At 40.1% G+C, this 24,069-nt stretch overlaps 1 protein-coding gene across 4 annotated transcripts in view; it reads left to right on the top strand.

The window, feature by feature from the left end:
- Positions 1 to 23,112, top strand: part of LOC121958979 (rho GTPase-activating protein 23-like) — an 82,515-nt gene extending 59,403 nt beyond the window's left edge. For 2 of the 4 annotated variants that reach the window (XM_042508164.1, XM_042508161.1), the window contains exons 3-24: positions 1,100 to 1,130; positions 2,360 to 2,452; positions 3,319 to 3,397; positions 3,489 to 3,549; positions 4,565 to 6,014; positions 7,886 to 8,050; positions 9,561 to 9,669; positions 10,562 to 10,601; positions 10,726 to 10,863; positions 11,990 to 12,298; positions 12,384 to 12,445; positions 13,238 to 13,344; positions 14,045 to 14,157; positions 15,291 to 15,443; positions 16,391 to 16,469; positions 16,594 to 16,667; positions 17,210 to 17,299; positions 17,401 to 17,526; positions 17,635 to 17,679; positions 17,834 to 17,927; positions 20,413 to 20,444; positions 20,551 to 23,112. In XM_042508164.1, the coding sequence (XP_042364098.1) occupies positions 1,100 to 1,130; positions 2,360 to 2,452; positions 3,319 to 3,397; positions 3,489 to 3,549; positions 4,565 to 6,014; positions 7,886 to 8,050; positions 9,561 to 9,669; positions 10,562 to 10,601; positions 10,726 to 10,863; positions 11,990 to 12,298; positions 12,384 to 12,445; positions 13,238 to 13,344; positions 14,045 to 14,157; positions 15,291 to 15,443; positions 16,391 to 16,469; positions 16,594 to 16,667; positions 17,210 to 17,299; positions 17,401 to 17,526; positions 17,635 to 17,679; positions 17,834 to 17,927; positions 20,413 to 20,444; positions 20,551 to 21,561 (4,461 nt within the window). In that variant the 3' untranslated portion in view covers positions 21,562 to 23,112. The remainder of the gene's footprint in view (positions 1 to 1,099; positions 1,131 to 2,359; positions 2,453 to 3,318; positions 3,398 to 3,488; positions 3,550 to 4,564; positions 6,015 to 7,885; positions 8,051 to 9,560; positions 9,670 to 10,561; positions 10,602 to 10,725; positions 10,864 to 11,989; positions 12,299 to 12,383; positions 12,446 to 13,237; positions 13,345 to 14,044; positions 14,158 to 15,290; positions 15,444 to 16,390; positions 16,470 to 16,593; positions 16,668 to 17,209; positions 17,300 to 17,400; positions 17,527 to 17,634; positions 17,680 to 17,833; positions 17,928 to 20,412; positions 20,445 to 20,550) is intronic. The other 2 variants (XM_042508163.1, XM_042508165.1) reach the window with 2 other exon arrangements.
- The last annotated feature ends 957 nt before the right edge of the window (positions 23,113 to 24,069 follow it).

Genomic DNA, 24,069 nt, shown 5'->3' with positions numbered 1-24,069 from the left:
TGTCCTAAAATCTGAGAAACGTCCTAAAATTCTTAAAATGTTCTTAAGTCCTAGAAATGTCCTAAAATCTGAGAAACATCCTGAAATCCTCCAAATTTTCTTTTGTCCTAGAAAGGTCCTAAAATCTTGGAAACCTCCTTAAATGCTAGAAACGTCCTAAAATCCTTAAAATGTTCTTCAGAAAAAGACTAACTATCCTAAAGTTCTGTGGTCTGTGTGTAACCCAAATATGGAAAAATATTTCTGTGCTGCTGCTGCCAAAAAGCTGCTCATGAGAACTATCGTCTACATCAGACAGACTTGACTGTTTGCCTGTTTCTGCTGTCAAAGGTGCATTTAACCATTTGTCTAATGTGATCCAGACCCTACAGCTACACACTCATGGGTATTGTAGTACTGTAGACAGGATGGCAGTGTCCCCCTGGCCTGCAGAGAGGTTGGTGTTGTGTACTGTAGTAGCATACCTCTGTCCCTGCAGAGCCCTTTGTGTGTCCAGGTCAGGAATGAGCTAACTCAGCGAAGCATCAAAGCCCCCAGATAGACCCACCCACAGGCCTGCCAGTCACACAGACAGAGAGACAGTCACACAGACAGACACAGAGACAGACACACAGACACACAGACAGACACAGAGACAGTCACACAGGAGACAGACACAGAGACAGACACAGAGGCAGACACAGACACAGACAGACAGACAGACTGACAGACAGACAGAGAGACAGACACAGAGACACACAGTCACACAGACAGACAGAGAGACAGACACACAGGAGACAGACAGACAGACAGACACAGAGACAAACAGAGAGACAGACACAGACAGACTCACACACAGACAGACAGACACAGAGACAAACAGAGAGACAGGCACAGACAGACACAGAGAAACAGACACAGACAGACACACAGATGGACAGAAACAGACTGAGAGGAGCAGAGACAGAGAGAGTGTCTTTATGTCAGTCAGTGAGACAGTTGGACACTGTCAGCTGGAGTCTTCAGAGCTGTGGATGGAGGTTTGGGTTGAATGTGAGCGGAGCAGTGCCTCCCTGTGGTGCTCCTCTCCTCTAACTGCTGCTCTGTGTTTCTTCCAAAGGATGAAGAGAACGGAAATGCAACTGGAAAAGGTGAGTGCGTCTGCTGACCTGCCACACACAATATTTAGGCATTCAGCTCGGATCAATCAGTATGCAGCTATCACGCTCCAAAGAATATAAGAATAAGAATATAATGACCTCGCTTCGTGTTGATGTTTCCTGGAGATTTATTTGCTCTAGTCTTTGTTTTCCTCAGACACTTCAAACACAGTTCAACGCTGTGAAAACTACAACAGAATTAAAAGACATACAAGTTTGAAAAACATACATTTTTCCACTCACTCTCACTCCAGTGCCCATCATTAAGCAGTCCAATTATTTATTTATAAAGTTTTTTACTTGGGACAGTGTGAATTAACATAGTACAACTTTAGCCTGTGGTGTACCCCACCTTCTGCCCGATGACAGCTGGGATTGGCTCCAGCCCCCCCGCGACCCTTGTAAGAACAAGCGGTTATGGAAAATGAATGAATGAATGAACTATAGCCTGTGATAGCGATTGTAGCCATTGCTAGTTTCCAGCTCCTGTCCCTAGTTTGAGTAAAGAAAAAGACAAAAAGAAGATATCATACAATAATGTGCAGACAATGACAGCTATGGTAAAAAGGAGACTAAAAGGTAAATATTTACATCAAGATTACATTACATTACAATTAGCACAGCAAAAATTTGCTAAAAAAACAAAACAAAACAAAAAGACAAAAAAATGCAGCACCATTGTCCATGTAAGGCACATTAACAACATAATATCTAAATGAAGGAATAATTACCGTGCACCTCTGGGACCGCGTGTAGAATACCAATACTCTGGAGTCGTACGTTTGTCATCTGCAGCCATGTTGCTCTTTCACACAATGCTACTAACATATGACCTCAACTCATGACATCACATCTCCCATGATGCCGTCAGCAACACTGGGGTGGTGTTATTCTCTACATAAAGTAACAACCTTACATTAAAGGCAATACATTTTTTAACCAACATTTGTCAGGTACCTTTGAGACACATGTTTATCATACTTTTTACGCTTTTTGGCACTTTTTATCACATTTTTAATAACTCATTAAGATCTAGTCTGTTATGTTTTATAATGCAGGAATATTTCGGATGTGTGGGGCGAGCTCTGTGTTTCCATATGTGGGTGGAGCTGATTCAGCTTTGTGGGTTTTGCTAATATTTTCAGGAAAGGGAATGTATGTGGATGCACATAATCTGTATGTGTGTTTGTGTGTCTGTCTGTCGGTGTGTGTTTGAGCAGGTTGTCAGCGTTCTCGTTTGGAGCCGATGGACACCATCTTTGTGAAGAGCGTCAAAGAAAATGGACCCGCGCAACAAGCTGGACTGTGTACAGGTAGAAGATACACACACACACACACACACACACACACACACACACACACACACAAACACTTATAGAGTCAGCAAACATGAAAGACATGTGACAGGCATAAGATACAGTAAGGCTTTAAAAAGTCTCCAATCAGTGTCCTCTGACTGTCAGCAGTATGGAAGAAGCTTTATACAGGCTGCACTCTTATGGCTTAAAGGCATAGTTCTGATTATTTGAAGTGGGGTTGTATGGGTCAGTGTATAGACAGTAAATTAGAAACAGTAGATTTACGTCAGCACGCCCCCAGTTTGAAAAAGCAGGCAGGAGTTTGACATAGCAGCTAAACAATGCCCTGCAGTGAAGGGGTCATCGACAAAAAGTGCCACCTAAAAACCACATTGCCAGTTTAAGTGTACACTACATTTACCTGTCTGTCAGACAACCTGTTCAAAGGGGAAGCTGTTAACAGCTTCAGTTCCCAATCTATGCTATCATAAAAACCACCAGACTCCATTGGCAAAAACAGTCATTTTAGCTCATTGAACAAAGGAGCTGCTGCCTACTGCTGCTTTAATCAGTTAGTAGTTTGTGTCGTTGTGTAACTCTGGTGTTTAAAAGGGTCAACTCAGATTCCACAAAGTCACACAATAACACAAACAAACTGAGTGATGGAGGCAGCGGCAGAACAGCAGCTCCTGTGTTCACTAATGTTAAATCACTGTTTTTCTCAATGGAGCCAGGCTTTGAAGAGAGCAATATAACAGCTTCATTTTCCTGTTGGAAATCACTGTCTGACACTAGTGTGTGTGTGTGTGTGTGTGTGTGTGTGTGTGTGTGTGTGTGTGTGTGTGTGTGTGTGTGTGTGTGTGTGTGCGCGCGCTCTCCAGGGGACAGGCTGGTGAAGGTGAATGGGGAAAGCATTCTGGGGAAAACCTACTCCCAGGTGATCGCACTCATCCAAAACAGGTGGGAGATGAGTGTTTATGAAACTTATTTTATCTTTCCTCAGGGCTAATGTTTATTTTGTTCACCTATTTTCATCTTTTTTTTTTTGTAGTGAAAACATTCTGGAGCTCTCTATTATGCCCAAAGATGAGGATGTGTTGCAGTTGGTAAGTGTGAGTATTATCTTTCTTTCTATTTTCTCTTCTTTCCTTCTTTTCACCTCGTTACTTTGTATGGTCACAGCAGGTAGCCAGGCTGTTTGCATTATAGCACGGATTGTGTATTTCTATTTTAATTCACGTAGCATCTTATTTAAGTTCAGAAATTTGGAATTGTGCATGGGCAGAAAGGATTGTATTGTTGTAAATCTGCAGACGACAAAATTAGTTTGTACAGATTGCAGATCGGTGTAACACAATGCATGAACGGAGGTGGGGAAACAAAAATGTTGCAAAAAAATAAAAACATTAGGTTTTCTTCATGAGTTATTGTTTTTATTATTATTATTAGTATCAGTAGTAGTAGTAGCAGAAGTATAAGTTAAGTTAAGTTTATTTATCACACTAATATTTGGAATTACAATGAAGTGAAAGATAAAATAAATTAAAGTAGAGCAGAATAAAAATAAATAACATCTATTGAAATTGACAAGAAATCATAGACAAGGAATACAGTTACAATTCTGTGTAAAAAAAAAAAGAGGGGGGGGGACTCCTGTAAGTTACTATATGATGTTTGTAGGATTTTAGGACATTTGTATGATTTTAGAACCTCTATCAGGGGTTGTGGGGGATCAGATCCTCCACTGGCTCTTTTTATGATAAACAAGCTCTATTTTGATGCTGTTTTATGCACTCTGGCACTTCATGTATACTAAAAGTACAGAAACAGTGAATCCAGTGTGAATCACTTCATTTTTATTGTGAATTAGAAAATGGTTGGGAGGCCACCCAGCACCCTATGGGGAGCCAAATTTGGCCCACGGGCCCCAAACTGCCCCAAATTTACAAAAAGAAAAAAGGTGTTGGCTGCATGTTCAGGATTTAGCTTCTGTAGCAGAAAAGAAAGATACTGTTGCATGGTGCACGTTGCATCTGCCTCACTCTGCCCTCTGGCTCTTCCCTTCATCTCTCTTCTGTTCTCTGTTCTCTCATGTTGACTTTGTGTCCTAACCGGTCTTGTCCTCAGGCGTACTCCCAGGATGCCTACCTGAAAGGCAATGAGCCATATTCAGGCGAGGCTCAGAACCTCCCTGTGCCGCCGCCTCTCTGTTACCCCTCCACCAAGCCCAGCGCCACAGCCCCGCAGCCCAGCCACAACCTCCACAGTCCCTTGGACAACTGGCAGTGCCGACCGGGCCCCGCAACCTCTCCACTAGACAACCGCCCCCCTGCTGCTTCCACCCCCACCTCCGGCTGGCCCGGGGGTCCTGAGGATTCAAGCGGTCACTTTGCCCCATCAGGGCGGCACCGGGGCCGCTCCTCTTCAGCCATAAGTGTGCTGGACTTTCACTTTGCTAACCACAATGCTGCCATCGCCTCTGCCACTCTGCCTCCACCACGGAAGAGCAGCCTGCCGGCCTCCACCCGCACCCACCCTGATGCTCTGTGCCAGCAGGCTCTGTCAGACTGGTACTACAGCCAGGCTGAGGCTGCAGAGCACATGTCCCCCCGCCACCGCAGTATATCTCAGGACTGTTTAGCAGAGCTGGGGCTGGGGTTGGCCCTCGGCCCTGGCCCTACATCCGCTTCCACAACATCTGCAGAGCAACGCAGAAGAGAAACCCTCCTGTCCCACCACCGGGCAGCTGCTGCTTCCCATGATTCCTATTGGCTAGGGGGCTGGGGTGGTGTGTCAGGGCCAGGAAGCAGGTCATGCTCAGAGAGCCTCCTGGCAGCGTACGCTGAGTACGAGCATAACTACGGGCGCTCTGTGGAAACACTGGCACAAGCCACTGCGCTGGTGTCACCACGCTACGATCACTCCTCACAAGGTGCCCAGATGTCAAAATTCAGAGAGCAGAAAGCTTCAGCAGGCCATCAGCACAAAGTGACATCCCCCATCAGCACCTCCTCCACAGTGCCTCCCAGTGGCAGGCAGTCAGGTCAGCAGGTGGCTGAACCACAGACAAGGCGAGTCAAAGAAGAGGAGCTGGTAGGCTACAAAAGCTACAGTCCGTCTTTCTCCCGGAAAGCCAGCCACCTCCTCCAGCAGGCACACTCCTTCAGAGAGCCCGGCTACAGCGGCCTTCACCTCAACTGGAGCCCCAGCAGTAGCGGCAGCCCTGCAGACAGTGATGGAGGGGTGGTACCCAGGCCACAGTCCACCCCCGCCCTGTCTGCGTCAGAGGAGGAGAGAGCACGGCTGGGGGAGGACAGGGAGCTCCTCTCCCCCGTCACACTGCACCAGGAGGTGGTCCTCAGGCAGAAGCCGCCTTCCGGCCGCCGAACCCCCGTTCAGTCTGTTCGACATCCCCACTATACCACCCCTACGCCTGTGGAGTCACCGGAGCCTCCTGGTTTGGAACCCACACAAGGGACCCACTCTCCCGTCTCCGGGGGCCCTGGCCCCAACCGCAGGGCTAATGGTAGCCTGGCACAGCATGCATACAACTCCCTGTCCTCTATTCCCTTCATAGGTTAGTGACCTTTTCTCTGTAGCAACAGCTGTCAGGAGATAACACACCGTGTCAGCACTGTAAGTGTCCCTCAAAAATGTCCTGCTAATGCAGAGGAGTGTCACTTTACAGTCACTGGTTATTCTGTTACAAATGGAGTCAAATTCAGAAATTGCAGAATTGTGTTCAATTCATTACCAGGCACATTTTTGCATATTTGGAGCAGTTACCATGTTGCCTGTTGCTACAGAGCTCTTCAGTATTTTTCACTGAATGTGTTTGAGGCTTCAGTTGTGGTCCTTTTCTTTCTGTGCATTTGTCCTTATCAGCATTTGTGTGTGTTTATACCTGTCATATACTTGTAAACATTCTTATGCCCTCAGTACATTGAGTTTCTTGTGTGGTGTGGTTGTGAATGTTCTGGTATGTTTTGGAATCGTTACATATTTGTATACTGGAGATAAGCAACAATAGATGGAGTTTAAGTTGTGGAGACATTTCTTCGAAACAGAGCTGCTCTGGGGTCAGAAATAATCCTACAGGTTATATCATCAAGCTAAAGAACAAAACTGTAGACTGAAGTCTAGTGACAAAGGTATTAGAGGAGAACTGTTGAGGCTGATAAACTAAAAATATGAAGTCTTGCTTATACTCGGGATGTACAATATGGAATTATTTTTTTGCCAATGCTGATAACCAATAATTATGTGTTCACATGGCCAATACCAAGTTCATAATCTGCAGTTAATCAGGGTTCCCACAGTCATGGAAAATCTGGTAAAGTCATTTTACAATCGTGTTTTACAGGCCTGGAAAAGTCATGACATTGATGAAAAGTACTAAAAGTTTTGGAAAAGTCATGAAATTGATGAAAAGTAATGGAAGTTTTGGGAAAGTCATGGAATTTTGATGAAATTGTGACAGTAATCTTCCACGAATAACCTTCCAGAACATAACAGATATTTTTCTGTAGCTGTCAATGTAGCATTGCTTTAACATGCATCTTTATTTTCTCCTTGCATGCCATCTCTCCCATCATGTATGCCAACTACCTGAAATTATGTTTGACTTAAGTATGAATCTGACATGTCAATGAGATGGCAGACAAGTTGGGCAAGAAAAAAAAATATTATTTTGAAATAGTTTTGAAATTTTGACTATAGAAATGTATGGTCCTTGATTTATCAGCACAATATACTGTATATATATCATGCATTCCCACTTGGTCTGGTATGACTTATGGTTAATGTTAGCAAGCACTGCAGTGTAACTGACATTACTGACAGAATTAACTGACGGTATGACTCTTCCTTCTTTGTGCTACTTTTGCCATGTTGGCACAATGGGGGAAAAACTTGAATTATTCTCATTTTTAGAATGCTGTTATCATTCCAAATCTGTTAGCCCTAGAGTCATATCAGACGACCCCAAATTTTGCTGATATTAGCTATCTAAAAAATTGCATTACATATTTGTATTGATTGCTAACAAGTGAAACAAGATAGATAAACACTATAGCTAGCTCATTTTTAATCATCACAGTCACACATGTCTGTTTTAATGCTAATATTGGATTTGTCAGGTCTAACTATTTTCAGCCACCTGGCCTGCTAACTGCCATCCACATCGTAAGCGGTGGCCTCTTCTTTCTGACTAAACAAGAAACTTTTTTGTGCCAGCAGTGTAAACAAAAGTTACAGAAAAAACTTGTAGCTAAAGCCTCAACATGCTAAAGTTCTCCATCAGAGGTTGTTTCTGCCTCCAGAGTCAGTCCACTTCAGAGAAATGTTCCAATAACCTAAAATCCGGCTGAGGAGCTGGTCCTGTCTGTCCTGTCACTGTGTGCAATCATGTCTCATTCCTTGTTGCTCACCTGTGATGCCGACTTGCAGATGACCCCACCAGTCCTAGCACTGACCTGCTGGCCTGCTATGTACCAGCCCGCTCTGTCGTGTCCAGCTCCCAGGCCTCCACTGTGGCCACCCTCACCTCCACCTGTGTCTCCCCCACCCTGTCCTCCGTCTCCCCCTTTGTCAGACTGCGTTCTCAGGACTGCAGTGAGTCTCACTCACCCACTCTAAACACTGAGCGGCTTCACGAGGCTAGACCAATTTACAGTATGTCCTCCAGTATGTTGGACGTGACATTGCCAGATATCACGGCCAATGTTTTTCAATCCAAACGACAAGCAGTTATGTAATGCCTTCGTTTTGGCACGCTGATGTATTTGTCTAGCCGCAGCCTCAGACTCATCTGAAAGGAGTACAGTGACATTTGCAAATGAATTCCTTTCCATATTTGGGAAAAACAATTGAACTATAGAATTCTAAAAACCACTGTGCCCCACTGTGTGAAATATAGATGTAGTGTTTGTTGTTTTTTTTTTTTTTTACCAGAAAATAAGGAAAAGCATAATAGCTATCCTTTAAATATTTGACACCTGTGTGGCTTATTTCTTTAATGAACATGGCTAGAAGCATTACAAGAAAAATACCTAAAAATTGGAGAAAAAATAGTCCAAAACAAAGAAACAAAAAACACAGGAAATTTAAGTAAATACTACAACAACAAAAACAAGGAAATGGCCCAGCAAAAGGTACTTAAAAATATGATAATTCATTAAAAACAACTTGACATATTCAGTTATATTAATTATAAATATAGTTCTCTGGACATTTTCCCTGACCTTCTTACAAAATAATTTTCTAAATCAACCAATTTCTTGCAATTTGCAGCAAAGGTTTCCTTCAACTCTTTGAAACCTGTGAAAATTGGTTTATTTCTTTAATGAACACGGCAGGAAGACAATAAGCAACTTAAAAAGAAATTAGCAATAAATTCAAAAAAATATTACAAGAAAAATACCTAAAAATTGGAGAAAAGGATTATCCAAAACTAAAAATACAGGAAATTTAAATAAATACTACAACATCAAAAACAAGGAAATGACCCAACAAAAGGTGCTTAAAAATATAATAATTCATTAAAAAACAGCTTGACATAAAAAAGTATATGAATGCAGCGTAAGAAAAGTGATGTGGATCCACATTTCAAAGTGAATGTTTTATTACATATCCACAAGTTGTAATGAGTATGCTGTTTGTTGTGTATGCAACAGAATTTTTAGATTTTTATGTTATGGTTGGACTCTCTCCAAAACACTTTTTGGGTCATAGCTGACTTATCTTGTTTATATGGTGTCAAAACGATTCGAAAAATGCTAAGTTCATACAAAAAAAAAAAAAAAAAAAACCCCACAAAAGTTAGGATTCTGTCCACATGTTTCTTATACTGGACGTGACATTTCTCCATATTTTCTGAAAAACTTTAATAACAAAGGAAGTTAAAATTCAAATGTCACGCTACTCCTTCATTATGCAGTACGTACGTGTTTAAAAAACCCTTAATCCATCCACCTGCATAATACTCACAATCAAAATAACATAGCATTTCATTCACTCATCTTCTTGTCAATTCACACATCGCTGCCACACAGCGCATATTTTTAATCCCCTCTTTGTCGGCCTTCCTCGTCTCCTCGCTCTGACTGGTCTTCTCTCTCCTCAGGCAGTATTAAAGGTCGCCGCTCCTCATACCTGCTGGCCATCACCACAGAGAGATCCAAGTCCTGTGACGAGGGTCTCAACACCTTCAGGGAAGAAGGCCGAGTCTTCTCGTAAGAACCCACAGGACACTTTAAAGCTGAATTCTTTACTAAAACTGGTCCATATAGTTACAGAAATGAACTGTTCCAGTAGCCTCTGCAGTAGCAGTAGTAGTAGTAGTAGTAGTAGTAGTGTACCCAAAACTGACCAGCATCATTTAACCGTTTGCAAACTGGTTTAATTTCTTTCAAAAATACGATCACCAGCATGGCGAGAAATGTCCCACTAATTGCAAGAAATTATTTAAGATGATGAAAGAAGCAAAAAAAATGACATGAAAATGACCCAAAAATTGGTTTTCAAAAAGGGCGAGAATTATTAGAAAATTATCAAAAAAAAACTGCGGATGGTGTCCAGAAAAATATTTTATGTTCATACTAATTATTGGTTTATAAAATTACACACACACACACACACACATATATATACTCTTTTTTTTGCATTTTTGGGTGGTAATTTTCTTGTTTGTTTTTGCTTACTTTCTGGAAATGTTCTCGTAACTTTTTACTCATTACGTTCTGTGTTTTTAGACAATGTGTTGCTAAATTTCTCATTTCCTATTTGCTCTGATTTTAAAGGGTTAAGGGACGCTTGAACAATGACAAATGTTCATTGATAGACACTTAAACATCTGTGATTTGTAATGAAATATATATATATATATATATATATATAATCAAACAAAATACATATATATATATATATATATATATATAGGTATATTATAAGTTATTATAAGTTATTTGTATAATCTGTGTTCCACTTTTTGGAATTTCAGCTTTTTGATGTATTTTGTTTGATTTATATTTTTACTGGTTCTGATTTATATTTACTATGTAGTGTGCATATTTCTGTTCTTAAGTCATGTAGTCAGCCACCTGCCTTCTGCTTCCTGTTTCACAGCAAACTACCAAAAAGGGTCAAGAGCTTTTTCACTGATGGGGTGAGTGTTCAGTGCAGTGATGATCATTACATTCAGAGATACATGTATGTTTCTGTTGTAATCATTTTCCAGTGCAAACATGGTCTACTGTGCAATCCATAATAGTCCTACATTCTGTTTTTAGTCTCTGGAGAGCCTGCGAGCCCAGGAGGAGGCCCGGTCCAAACGCCACTCCACCTCTGAACTGGGAACCATCACCTTCAGTGATGTTCGCAAAGAGGGCTGGCTGCACTACAAACAAATCCTCACAGAGAAAGGAAAGGTGCGACATACTGCTGGCACACACTCCAAGATAAGACCCTTATTTTACCCCAGACCCCTTTACTACTTTTCTGTTACTGCACCTATCTAGCTCTTCATATGCATTTTACTCTCAAAACGGTGGCAGATTTAACACATGGAGATTTTAGAGGGGTTCTTAAATGCCTCCGTGCCAGCCAGGAGGGATTACTTTTTTGGGTTGTCTGTCCATCCATGCATACAGATAAAGGATATGAGCTGGTAGAACAGAGAGGGAAACAGGCAGTAAGATATGATACAAGACAGGTAGGCTGCTTTTCAAGGATTCAAGGATACTTTATTGTCACCCTGATGATGAAAAACATGAAAAGAAGAAAATGCAGTACTCAGGTCTTGAATAGCATCAAACATCAGTTCTGTGTAAAATAAATAAATAAATAGAAACCTAAAAAAACACATAATGAACAATATAAAACCAATTAAAATGCATTAAAATTAAAGCAATAAACGAGCAACATAGCAGCCAAAAGCAGCATTAAAAAAGTGCAGCAGCTTGATAAAGTGCAGTATGTGACAATAGTCAGTTGTCCATAGTTTTGAGGCTTAGCATGACACTTTATGTTTTCTGTAACTTTGTTTTCTGTGTTAATGTGATTCTTTGTACTGTGATTTGTTTTTAGTTTATTCAGATTGACGTGTTCTTGTTTTTGTCTTAATCCTTATTTGATTAGATCAAGGTGTATATGGTGAATATTGGGGATGAAATGGGGAATATTCATGTTTTAACTTTTTATAATGTTAAAAAAAGGAGGTAGGATTTGATTAAATCATATCTTACCTTATCGCATATCTTAATTTGCTCTTGTTATTTTTTATTATTTGGCACATCTGTCAGTCCGTCCATCCATCCATTCTTGTGAATTTTTTTTTTCTTTCAAATTTGGCACAAACGTTCACCTGGACTCAAGGATGAACTAATAAGATTTTGGTGGTCAAAGGTCAAGGTCACTGTGACATTGTATCCGTCTGTTTCTTGTAAACGCGTTATCTCATGAGCATCTCTCAACTGCCAGTTTTTGGTTTATATGACATCACAGTATTCTGTTTATTGAGGGTTGTGTTCTTGTGTGTATATTTCCTCCTTGTAGAAAGTCGGCGGTGGCATGCGACCATGGAAACGCGTCTTCTCAGTGCTCCGCTCCCATTCGCTCTTCCTGTACAAGGACAAGCGAGAGGCCGTCCTTCACGGCGCAGGGGCGGGGCCCAGTCAGGACGAACACCCTCCAATCAGCATCCGCGGCTGCCTGATCGATATCGCCTACAGCGAGACCAAACGCAAGCACACCCTGCGGCTGACCACGCAGGACTTCTGCGAGTACCTGCTGCAGGCCGAGGACAGGGACGACATGCTGGCCTGGATCAGGGTCATAAGGGAGAACAGCAAGACCGACAATGAGGTCAGATCTCTGGACCTGGTTAATCTTGTGGAATTTACACAAACTCACACATACTCAACAAATTTTTCCCCTCTGTGTGCTGCAGGAGATTGGTTTCTCCAGACAAGCTCTCATCAACAAGAAGCTGAACGACTACAGAAAGCACAGGTCAGCACGCAGGAGTATATTTAGCAAAAAGCCTCTGCTTGGTCACAACTGTCCCTTATCCTTTGTGTAATTAGGAGTCACTGTGGCTCCAGGCTGGGAGCCTGTCACACACAATAACTCTGAATGCAGCTTCCAAAAACCAACAATGAAAGGGCTTCCATCTTGTTTTTAACATAAAACTGAGGTCATCATGAGATTTTTAAGAAAGGTATTAACCCTCTGAAACCTGGATCACTTTTTTGTGCTGCATTCAGATGGCTTTCTCAACTATTCAAACCTTTGGACCCTGAGCAAATTGGTTTGATTTCTTTGAAAAACATGGGAAAAGGCAATGAGCAACTTGGCAAAAAATGTCTTGTAAACTTAAAGAAATTAGTAGATATGTGAAAATGATTTTTTTAACAAGCTAGGGAATAATTCAGAGAGAACTAAATCTAAGATTATCATAATTATATCTTTTAAAATTATTTTTATAGAAATATTATTTTTTTAGGCTTTTTACATCCTTCTCTTTGTTTGTTCTATTTGCTTTTTTACTTTTACTTATTTTTTTTCACTTTGGTAAATAGTTTTCTGGTGTTTTTGTTATGCAAACTCATCGCTAATTTCTGGGTCATTTCTTCTTGAGTTGCTCATTGCCCTCTTCCCCATTATTTGAGAGAAATCAAGCCAATATGGCCAAGTTTCAAAGGGTTAAGACCTGAAAGACCCTCATATTTATGGAAATCCTTACTAACTCTAACTGCGCTTTATTTTCTCCTCTCCTGTGTCTGTTTCTCTCACTCTGTGCAGCCTGACAGGTAGTAAGCCTGACACGTCTCCCAGAGCCCATCGCATGATGCCTCCCTTCCTGCTGGCCAAGACTGACAACATTTCAGTGAACCGAGCCTCCAAAACCGGTGGGTACAAACACGACTCTGCTCTGTATTCCGTAACTGCTGATCAAACATAGGATGTGAGACTTTAACATTTGGTTCTTAAGCCATGCTAGCAGTGTTGCTCTAAGAAGGGAGGTCCTGATCAAGTTTGTTTGCTCTCCATCCTGGTCCAAGTCATTTGATACTGAGTGTTTGCCAGTATTGAGTTCTGATCTGATACTTGTATTCATTATACATGAAGGCCTATGTGAAGTTGCTTGTATCATGTGGAAATTAGACTACTTATGGAAGTACTTTTTGAGATAAGCATCACATTGTTTAATGAATCCATGTAAAAATGTCCTGGAACAGTACAGACCAGAGACTGAGCTCTGGTGGTGCGTGCTGTGCACTACATACAATGACTTTAATAGAAAGAGGAGCACCTGTATTTATGACGGTATTGAAAAACATACCTTTGGGATTTTTAAACACTCTGATATACTGTAATACTGTGATCCCACCAAAGCTGAGTTGCAATATGCAACCAAGACACATGCTGTTCTCAAAACCAATGTTCCCAACACCTGTGTGTGATCACCTGTGTGTGAATTATGTGAGCTGCAAGTTATTTTTCTATGTTTATGTTTAGTAAATACCAAGTTTTTATGTGTGACCGTGTGTGTGTGTGTGTGTGTGTGTGTGTGTGTGTGTGTGTGTGTGTGTGTGTGCGCACGCACAGATGACAACAAGGCGTTGTGGGGCATTAACATCATGAAGAAGGCCAAGAAGACTGGCAGTCCAAAGGCTTTTGGTGTGCGACTGGAGGACTGTCAGCCTGCTGTTAACCACAAAGTAAGCCCTCAGTGCTTTATGATTCAAGACAAACAAATACACCAACATCAGCATCACAGCAGAATAATAATGTGAATGCTACTTGTCTAAAAGACCCATGTCATGTGTGGACAAAATGAAAGCTCTAAGTACACAGTTGATACTTCACATGTTAGAAATACTGAATGATGAACTTTGATAAGTGTAACAGAGGTTATAATTGACCCTTTATTCATTTTCACTTTGCATTAGTCTGCAGTTTATATTGTGTTTATTAACACTAGATAAAGTCTTTGTTTTCCTCACTTTTTTGGCTTTTCACCAATAACATAATATATATAAAGGAAGACTGGAATAATTTTGTAAGTAATAAAAAACAAGCATTGTTATCTGGGTCCTCTCTCACTTTCCACGTGGTCAGGCCACATCAGTTAACCCTTTGAAACCTGAGCAAATTGGCTTGACTTCTTTCAAAAGCATGATAAGAGGGAGATGCGTAACTTAAAATAAAATGCCAAAAGTTAAAATAACCCGAAAATAAGGAAAAAAGTAAAAGAAATTCAAAAAAAAAATTGTTTGCTTTTTTCTGTAACTTTACACAGAACACAAACAATTACAATTATAGTTTTCTGGACATTTTCCCTAGTTTTTGGGTTATATCTAATAATTGTCCCCAAGTTAATTTTCAGATAATTTCCTTGTCATCTTTTACACTTTTTTGCAGTTTGCTTGACATTTCTTGCCAAGTTGCTGTTTTTATAAGACATAAAACCAATTTTCAGTTTTAAATGCTAGTAAAAGACAACTGAACGCAGCACAAGAAATCCGATGTTGATCCAGGTGTTAAAGGGTTAAAGTATAATTTACAATGACACAAAGTGATATTAGTCTAAAATGAGATTTTTTTTTATAAAAGTAGTAAAAAGTTACTCTAAGTGACTGTGTTTCTTTTCTTTTTGTTCCCTTTCAAACACTGCCCTTTTGCTGCCTCTTCTCTTCTATTCTTATCTTCATCCCTCTGTTCTTTCTCCATCTCCCCCGTCTCTTCTTCCTTCTCTTTCACCAAATTTAATTTCTCCTCCTGTTTTTCCACCAATTTCCCCTTACTTATCCTCTGTGCCTCCCCCTCTCCATCTCCCTCCATCTCTGCCCAGTTTGTCCCTCTGATTGTGGAGATGTGCTGTGGCGTGGTGGAGGAGACGGGTTTGGATTACACCGGCATCTACCGGGTCCCAGGGAACAACGCCATGGTGTCCAACCTGCAGGAGCATCTTAACAAGGGCCTGGACATCAACACAGCTGAGGAGGTGTGCAGGACACATGGGAAAATACCTGCATACTTTATATGTCACAGAATTTTTAATTTATTTAGATTTTTAAACCTGTTTTGTACGATAAATGAAAATAAAACGTAGATATTTAAGAATAAAGTCATGATATTATGAGAATAAAGTCGCATTTCCAAGAAAAAAGTTGTAATATTACGAGATTAAACTCTTAAATTTACGAGACAAAGAGCTGCAATATTACGAGATGAAACTCGTAAATTTATGAGAAAAAGAGAAGAAAAAAAAGAGAACAAAATTATGATAATAAACTCATAAATTTACAAGAAAAAACAGTTTCAATATTACAAGATTAAACTCGTAAAGTTAATCGGGAAAAAAATCAAAAATTTATAGGATTAAACTCATAAAATTACGAGAAAAAAAGTTGCAAAATTATAGGATTATACTTGTAGATTTGAGGAGGAAAAAAGTCAGAATAAAATTAAATTAAACTCTGGTATAAAAAGCAACAAAGTATGAATAAACGATCAGAGGTGATGGATGAATGGTCAAAATTGTGAGATAAAATGTTAAAAATATTACATAAAAAGTGGAAATTATGGCCCAGGGATTTTAACACATTACTCAACTCTCCAGTCTTAATTTGTGACTTTATTTTTAAAAAAATCTCAAATTTAATCTCATGATATTACAACTTTTTTCTTGTGACTTTACAATTTTAATTTTGTAATATTACTTTTCTTTCTAGCAAATTATGAGTTTTATTATGAGTACTTATTATGAGTACTTTTTTTTCTCCTAACATCTCCCAAAGGAAAGGAGATTTTTCTTGAGATTTAACTTGTTTTTTTTACATGGCCTTAACCTGTTTGCTTGAGATGTTTTGAACCAAGAATCATTTTGTTTAAGTTTTTTTTTAATGCTGCATTAGAAATATTAAACCCTCACTCTTTCTGTGTCTGCAGAGATGGCAGGACCTAAATGTAATCAGCAGCCTGCTCAAATCCTTCTTCCGAAAACTGCCTGAGCCACTGTTTACTGACGGTATGTCCACACATTTGTCTATTGTAAAGTGTAACATAAATCATAATCAACATGTATAGTGCACAATATGTAAGTAGGACGGTCACTGGATTATTTTCCCATATTTTGCCTCCTTCATCTACAGACAAATACAATGATTTCATTGATGCCAATCGAATAGAAGACGCAGAGGACAGACTGAAGACCATGAAGAAGCTGGTATGTGTCAAAGGACAGCAGAATATAGAGCAATAAATATGTTTGTCATAGATTTTCTCCGTTTCACTTTAACCCTTTGGAACATGAGCAAATGTGCTTGATTTCTTTCAAAAATAAGGGAAAAAGACAACAGAAGAAATTACCCGAAAATTAACAAAAAAAACTATTAAAGGTACAGGAAAACTACCTGAAAATTAGTTTTTAAAAAAGTAAAAGAAAGTTAAAAAAACAAACACATAAATGACCTGGAAAATATACTTAAGCAATTATAATGATTTTGTAAAATAATTTTAATTTTGCCCGACATTTTTCCCTAGCTTTTTTTAAAAATAATTTTCTAATTCTATGAATTTGTGAAACATTTTTCACACACACATTGTCTTTTTTCCCTTTATTTTGAAAGAAAACAAACCAATTTGCTCAGTTTGTTCAAAGGTTCAAATCCATTTGAAAGGCACCTGAAAGCAGCAAGGAAAGTGACGTCACTCCAGGTTTCTAAGGGTTAAAATCTAATCAACCCTTTGAACTTCCTCCTTATCCAGATCCACGACCTCCCAGATCACTATTATCACACCCTTAAGTTCCTGGTGGGTCACCTGAAGAAGGTGGCCGATCACTCTGAAAAGAATAAGGTAAACTAACCCCCGATGATTAGCAGTTGTGTTATTGTTTTTTATGAAAAAAATTTAATTCATTGAGCCCGACACGAACATAACTTTGATACATTTTCCAGATGGAGCCTAGAAACCTGGCTTTGGTGTTTGGTCCCACTCTGGTCAGGACATCAGAGGACAATATGACCGACATGGTCACCCACATGCCTGACCGCTACAAGATAGTAGAGACACTGATCCTCCACGTAAGACCCAATACTTGCTTTCTTTAATGCAACAAGTAGTCAACCATTCTTCACTCATTCTATGTTTTGTCTAACCATTAATTATTCTGTGTTTTATTCCTTCAACAGCACGACTGGTTCTTCACTAATGGAGAGCTTGATAAGGAAGAGAAGGTACGTGAGACCACAGTAGAGGCTTTATATGTGCAAAGAGCTGAGTGTGCCATGAATACAAAGAGTGTTTATACTCAGATGTCCTCATTTGTACTTTCCGCTTTAATTTGGGGTGTGGTTGTGCATTTCTGGATGTGCGTGTGTGTTTGTGTAGGCCCCAGAGGATAAGCGGGACATGCAGCCTGTGCCCAACATCGACCATCTGTTGTCAAACATCGGCAGGCCAGGCATGCCAGGAGAGGCATCAGGTGAGGAAGTGTCCAAATCCTATCACTGAGATTGTCATAAGCCCTGTTCACACGCGACTAATATTACGTGAGGACCTCTGGTAATTTCTAATAATTACAGAGGACATCTGTCATCTTCATCCCATGCAAATTGGACATGTCTGCAATTTGTAAAGTAAAAATTCCAGGGCGAACTACCTACCATATTTCTGCGAATACAGAGGTCATGGGATAATATTAGTCCTGTGTGAATCAGCATCTCTGTGATTTGCTGGTGATTTGGGGTTGTTTTGGGTTTTTTATTCTGCTCTTGGAAATAATGTCAGTAAATTTGAATAAAATACAGACATCACTTAACCCCTACAAATGCATGAAACACAGGCATGGGGGGATAATTTAAAGTACATGAGGTCCCCAGGTAATACTAGTCCCATGTGAACCAGGCTTTAGAGAAACATGTTCACCATGAGAGGATCCAATTTATCACATTAACTGATAGTTTGTCCATCATAAGGATGAGGGCACAATAATATTATATACTGCCGCCAAAATATTTTTAAAAATGGCACTTTCATCCTAGCCAGCACTTTATTGACCCCATTTTAAAAATAAAATAAAATAAAATAGTTTGTTGTTTACCTTTCTTCTTGTTTTCAGGTGATATTTCTTTTTTTTTAAATATTTTTTTGCTAATTTTGGGGCCATGTCTTCTTAAATTGCTCTCCATGTTTTTGGAAAAATCTGTCCAATTTGCTCAGGTTTCAAAGGGTTAATATGCTGATTATTTTCTCAATCAAGCAACTGTTGTTTTTTAAACAATATTTCACAGTCTCCTTCACCAGCACACTTTTGGGAAATCTTTTGACAAATGCCCTCATGGTATTGCAATTATTTGTACACATGTAAACTTATGGAAGTAGTTGTGTGAAGAATAAAAAAAAATAGAAGTTTGAACCCCTGCCTACACTCTCATCTCTGCACACCTGGCCAATTGCTGCATTAAATGGGCATTATTGTTTGTTTCAAAAAGTTTTGGAAGTTGTCAGCCTCTAAAATTCAGCTGTTGCAAAGGTATGGGGGATTTCGGATGCTGTTCAGTTTTCCAGGAAGAACTCTGTTTAATGTATGATGACCCCTTTAACATTCAAAAGAAAGCTAGATTCCTACAAGAATGCCCAAACCTTTTATCTGGGTCTCCTGCTAACCTGCTTGTGTAACTCCAGTGTAGTTCAGTATGTTCTGACTGGAAGCATAGTTTTGCTAATTTGGATTCACCCAGAAGGAGCACAGAGAAAAGACTTTAACAGAAAACAGCTTTTCATGAGGATGACTAATGCCAATGAAATCCTTAATATTTAATGCATTCAAATCTAACCCACCATCCACTCGCTGCACTATTAATAATGCAAGATGGTGGCCTCTAGCCTTGTTTCCACCAAACACTTTCAGTCTGCAACTTGTTGATTGTCCAAAGAAAAGTATTGCATGACTATTTTCGAACAAAATGAGCAAGTTGGAAAAACAAAAGAAGACGGGAGGAAAACAAATCAAGACAAAGGTACCAAGTAAAGCATAGAGTGCATACGAAATGTACATCGCTGAAAAGTTATCCATGTTTTCACCGTTCGAGAAGCAACCCGTTTGACGCTTGCTAACTTGTTTGATATGTGACATAATAGGTCAACCGGAAGATGGTCCAATAGCAACTAGCTTAAAGTGGGCATACCGCCACCTAAAGTATACGTAACGTATACTTCTGTCAATAAATGGATGCTCCCCTGGTGCTTGTATACTGGGACAAGGACAGTAGTTCAATTAAATGGCCTAATCAAGCTATAACTGTAGCTCCACTTAACTGTGGATGGAAACGTACTGACTGTCAAGCAAGAGACAATTCTCTCTTGACCTGTCAGTTCTAATGTGTAAAAAACTGAACTGACCTGAACCAGACTGCTTGGTGGAAACAAGGCGTTAGACACAGTGTAGACTTTGAGTTCAGTGTCTTTCCTACCTCATAGATCTCTGTACTTCTCCGGCTGTATTTTTTCTGCCTGTGAATACTCATGATGTTTCCTACTTTCTCAATTTCTCCTTTTTCCGGACCTCTCTGCACTCTTTGTCTCTAGCTGAGACAATGGATCAGCCTCTTCGGTAGGACCAGGTCTTCCTCCTTGTGTGTTTAAGTTTGGTGTTTCCATTGCCCTTGGATTCATTTACCCATTCATTTTCTTTCTGTCACTCGTGGTTTCCAACCAGTGTACCATCATTGCTCTGTCTTGATAATGTTAAAGGAGAACTCTAGCCATTTTTGCTGCTTAAAGTAAATACAACTATAGTTGATTCTTAAGACACACCTCCAATAATGGCTAGAGTTCTGCTGAAAGGTTGCAGTTTTGGTTGTGTTTGCTGTGAGTAGGCAGATATCACACCTTTGTACCACTCCTAACACTACCAACACTTGTCCAGTGATGACATGGTTCTAATCTACATCTTTTCCTTCTAATAGATTCCACCACCAGCGATTCACTTAAGTCTAAGGTAAGAAAGAAAACTTTACTCTGCTTAATTCTGGGAAAGCTATAATTGAATCTGAAGTGACCAAGTGTGGAGTGACCATCATTTAATCCAAATTTGAACCTTTCAGCTTTCTTCGCTCTCCAAGAAGGACCTGAATGCCAAGGACTTCCTGCCCATGTCCATCATCTCCGCTGTGACCCGCAAACGTAAAAAATGCCTCAGTGCCCACCTGCAGGGCAGCAGCGCTGAAGAGGACTCCGACCATGAGCCAGTCAAAGCCAGCAACTACGGGGGAGGAGAAGAACAAGGAGGGGAAGAGGAAGTGGATGGAAGAGAGGAAGAGCCAGTCAAGGGAGAACATACCATTCCTAAAAAAGAAAAAAGGGATGAAAAGGAAAATGGGGTGAAAGCAAGAGAGGTCACAGAGGGAAAAAATTCACTGGCTCGAAATGAAGAGGCTGAAAAGGATGTGGTGAATGGAAAAGGCAATGGTGCAAAAAAATTTGAAAGGGAGAGCAGGCGCAGAACGACCTTGCCGGGAAATGCACCCCAACGTCCGAGAAGTTTCCTCTGCTCACACCATCAGATCCATGCCACATACCCAAGACCCCCAAATGTAACTAATCCTTCCCATTTGAGACCTCACCATCTATCCAAAGGACACCCAACACTCCCTGTCTGGATCAGCCCCACCAGACCTCCAAACCTCTACCAGGCCTCCAGCTTTTATGGGACCCAGCAGCCAGACTGGAACCAGTCAGTGCCAGTCCGCTACAGGAAGACTAGAGGTGGGAGGACAAGGGCTGTTTCCATGAATCTGGACCTTGAGCTGGGCAGGAGTGAGGACAGAGTCAGAGGGTGGAGAGCAGAGAAGGTGGAGGTGATCAGAGTCATTGAGGGAGCACCAGGTCAGCATAGATGTGTTGGGGTTCCTCAGGGATCAATTGTAGGTCCCGGGTCAATTCAGGAAATAGATCCCCTCCCTCATCTTGCCAAGGAGTCTCTCCCTCTCTCATCCTCATCCTCTGGACTGAGAGATCAAACATCTCCAGAATCTCACACTGTGGTCCTTAGGAGATCAGCCCTGGACCCGCGCGACAAGACCAGAGCATGGCGTCGTCACACGGTGGTAGTTTAACCTGACTGTTTCATCTACTAATGCAGTACCAAGGGCTTGCCCTTTACTCACAAACACTGGATCACCTGCTTCTAAAGCTAAGTGTCCGTCATGTTGCTTTAGGGATCTCTTCTCTCTTGGCTTTTTATTGGCACTGAAGTTGGAGATATAATCTCATGGTTAAGGAATACTTTGACATTATGTGCAGTTGTAGAGTTTCATTCCAAAATGAAATAACCTCCACTTAAAAAAAATGTGAAAGTCCTTCTGAAATTAACATACAGATGCTATTATTGAACTACTTATGAACTATTTGTCTTTAACCCTTTATTTACAAAATAACTGCCAATGTAATTATCCAGATCATTATATATTTGGAAAGATCATTAGGGCTGAACATGGAAAATTGTGATCCTGGTATTTACAGGAATTTCTTGCCAAAGGTGATCAAGTTTCTCAGGGAAAATACCTGTGGGATCCTGTGACTTTTAGCCTTTCACATACTACTCATCCACATATTAATTGTCCAACCTGAAGGCACAGTAACACCAGAAGGTGGCACAGTGAAGTTCATTCATGAATCCTTGTGATAAAGGTGGTGCCAGAAGCTTGGTGAGGTTTGGTTTGCACTCACAAGGGCTAACTAGTGAACTACTTTCGCTGAAAAAACTAACATGCTAAGATGCTTACCAGCCAGGGACATGCTAGTATTAGTCAAGGCTCATTCTCACTACATGAAAAACCTGCCCACACCCACTAACATCTTGCTTTTTAATGCAATGGGAATGTCTACAATTGGCATTCACAGCCTGGCCAAATGACTCTGCATTGTTTATGGGTATTTATCACCTCTAGCTGCAATCAGCATTGATAGAAACACAACACCCGGATAATCACGCTATTTTAGCTCCTTATCTGACGAGATGCAATGGTGTGCCACCACTAATTAGCACATGTCTCTACCTAAGCTGCTCTAAAACACCGATTCAAATTAGTTTGCAGCAAGTTTGAAAGAGAGACTGAATAAGTAAGAGAAATATGAAGAGACGTAACCACTGTAAAGTTTTCACAGACCTCTGTCCCTGCCGCTTTTTACTGTTTACTTGTCCTCCAGTCTGTCAGTGACATCGAACGAACACACCAAAACAGCCTACAAGCACAGAAAGACATACTGTATTGGCAATAGGAAAGCAGTCCACAGCCTATTTTTTTTCTTATTTTTTTATAGCCTGGGAATCAGACGAATGCTGAAATGTCTGCATGTGAGAGTTTTTTCTTTTCATATTGATGGAGAGAAACCCAGGGCTCTATATATTCACAAGAAGAAATCCATGTAATTATTCCATCTTTTTCAAAAACACCTAGAGGAGTTTCAGACAATCCCAGTGAAAATTGGTGCAGTTGATGTTTTACAGTGTGATTCTTGATACAAACACTAGAGGGTGCTAAAGCAAGAAGTCTTTAGATCCCACACATGCAGGCTTTTACCCTTTGGAGCAACATCACTCTTCTACTTAAAAAAAAAAAATCTAAATTTTTAAATCTTTGAACATGAAAGAAATGGTTCAATTTCTCTCAAAAATTTGGAGAAAAATTAGTAGATTTAGAAAATTATTTTTAAAAACCTGGTGAAAGATGTCTAGGGAAAAAATAAACTAGGGGAAACTTTATTATAACTGATTAATTTAAAATTATGTGACAAAATTATGATAACTTTTTGGTGCCTTTCCCATTTTGTTTTTTTGTTTTTTTTTCTGTTAACATAAAGACAGCACATACAACATATAACACAGGAGATGTTCACAATAAATTCACATACTTATCATATTTTTGGTCTTCTCATGTCAATTTTCAACATTACAGTAATACCATTTCCTGAAAAGCATTCAGTAATTCAGCATTTTTCTCCCACCTTGCCATTCATCTAAGGACTAAGAGCACAAAAAATAGATAAGTATGATAGATCAGTAATAAAAATGACAATTAAGTATAAACCAAGGTCAAAAACAAGAACAAAACAGAAAAAGAACAAGCAAGAAAAACAAAAAAACAAAGCAAAAGAAAGAAAAAAATGAGGCATCTTTCTTTCTTTTTTTCAAAACTAATTTTCAGGTAATTTTCTTGTACTTTTTACTCATTTCTTGCAACTTTTGGGGTCATTTCTTCTTTTATTGCACCTTGCCTTCTTATGCTTTTGAAAAAAAACATTTTGCCCAGGTTTCAAAGGGTTAACATATATTTCTGAAATAATGTTTTGGAATGAAACCCTTCAATTGTCAATTTAAAACATGAGAAAAAATTGAGACAAAGCCATATCAGACATTTGAAATTGAACTCCAGAGCCCAGCTGCTGCTGTTCCAGCTAACCGCCACCAGCAAAGACTCCAGCAGTCACTGCAAAGCGACTGTGATGCACACGCTGATGTCTTCCCCCACTGACTCTCACTAATGATGTCTTTGACCACATCCACATGGGCAAATATCACTGATGCATGCTGAGCTGCAGCACAGAACACTTCAGAGGAAACC

This window comes from Plectropomus leopardus, chromosome 19, assembly GCF_008729295.1.
Source record: "Plectropomus leopardus isolate mb chromosome 19, YSFRI_Pleo_2.0, whole genome shotgun sequence".
Classification (NCBI taxonomy): Eukaryota; Metazoa; Chordata; class Actinopteri; order Perciformes; family Serranidae; genus Plectropomus; species Plectropomus leopardus.
Note: the sequence above shows the minus strand (reverse complement) of the source record. Positions and strands in the feature narration are given on the sequence as shown.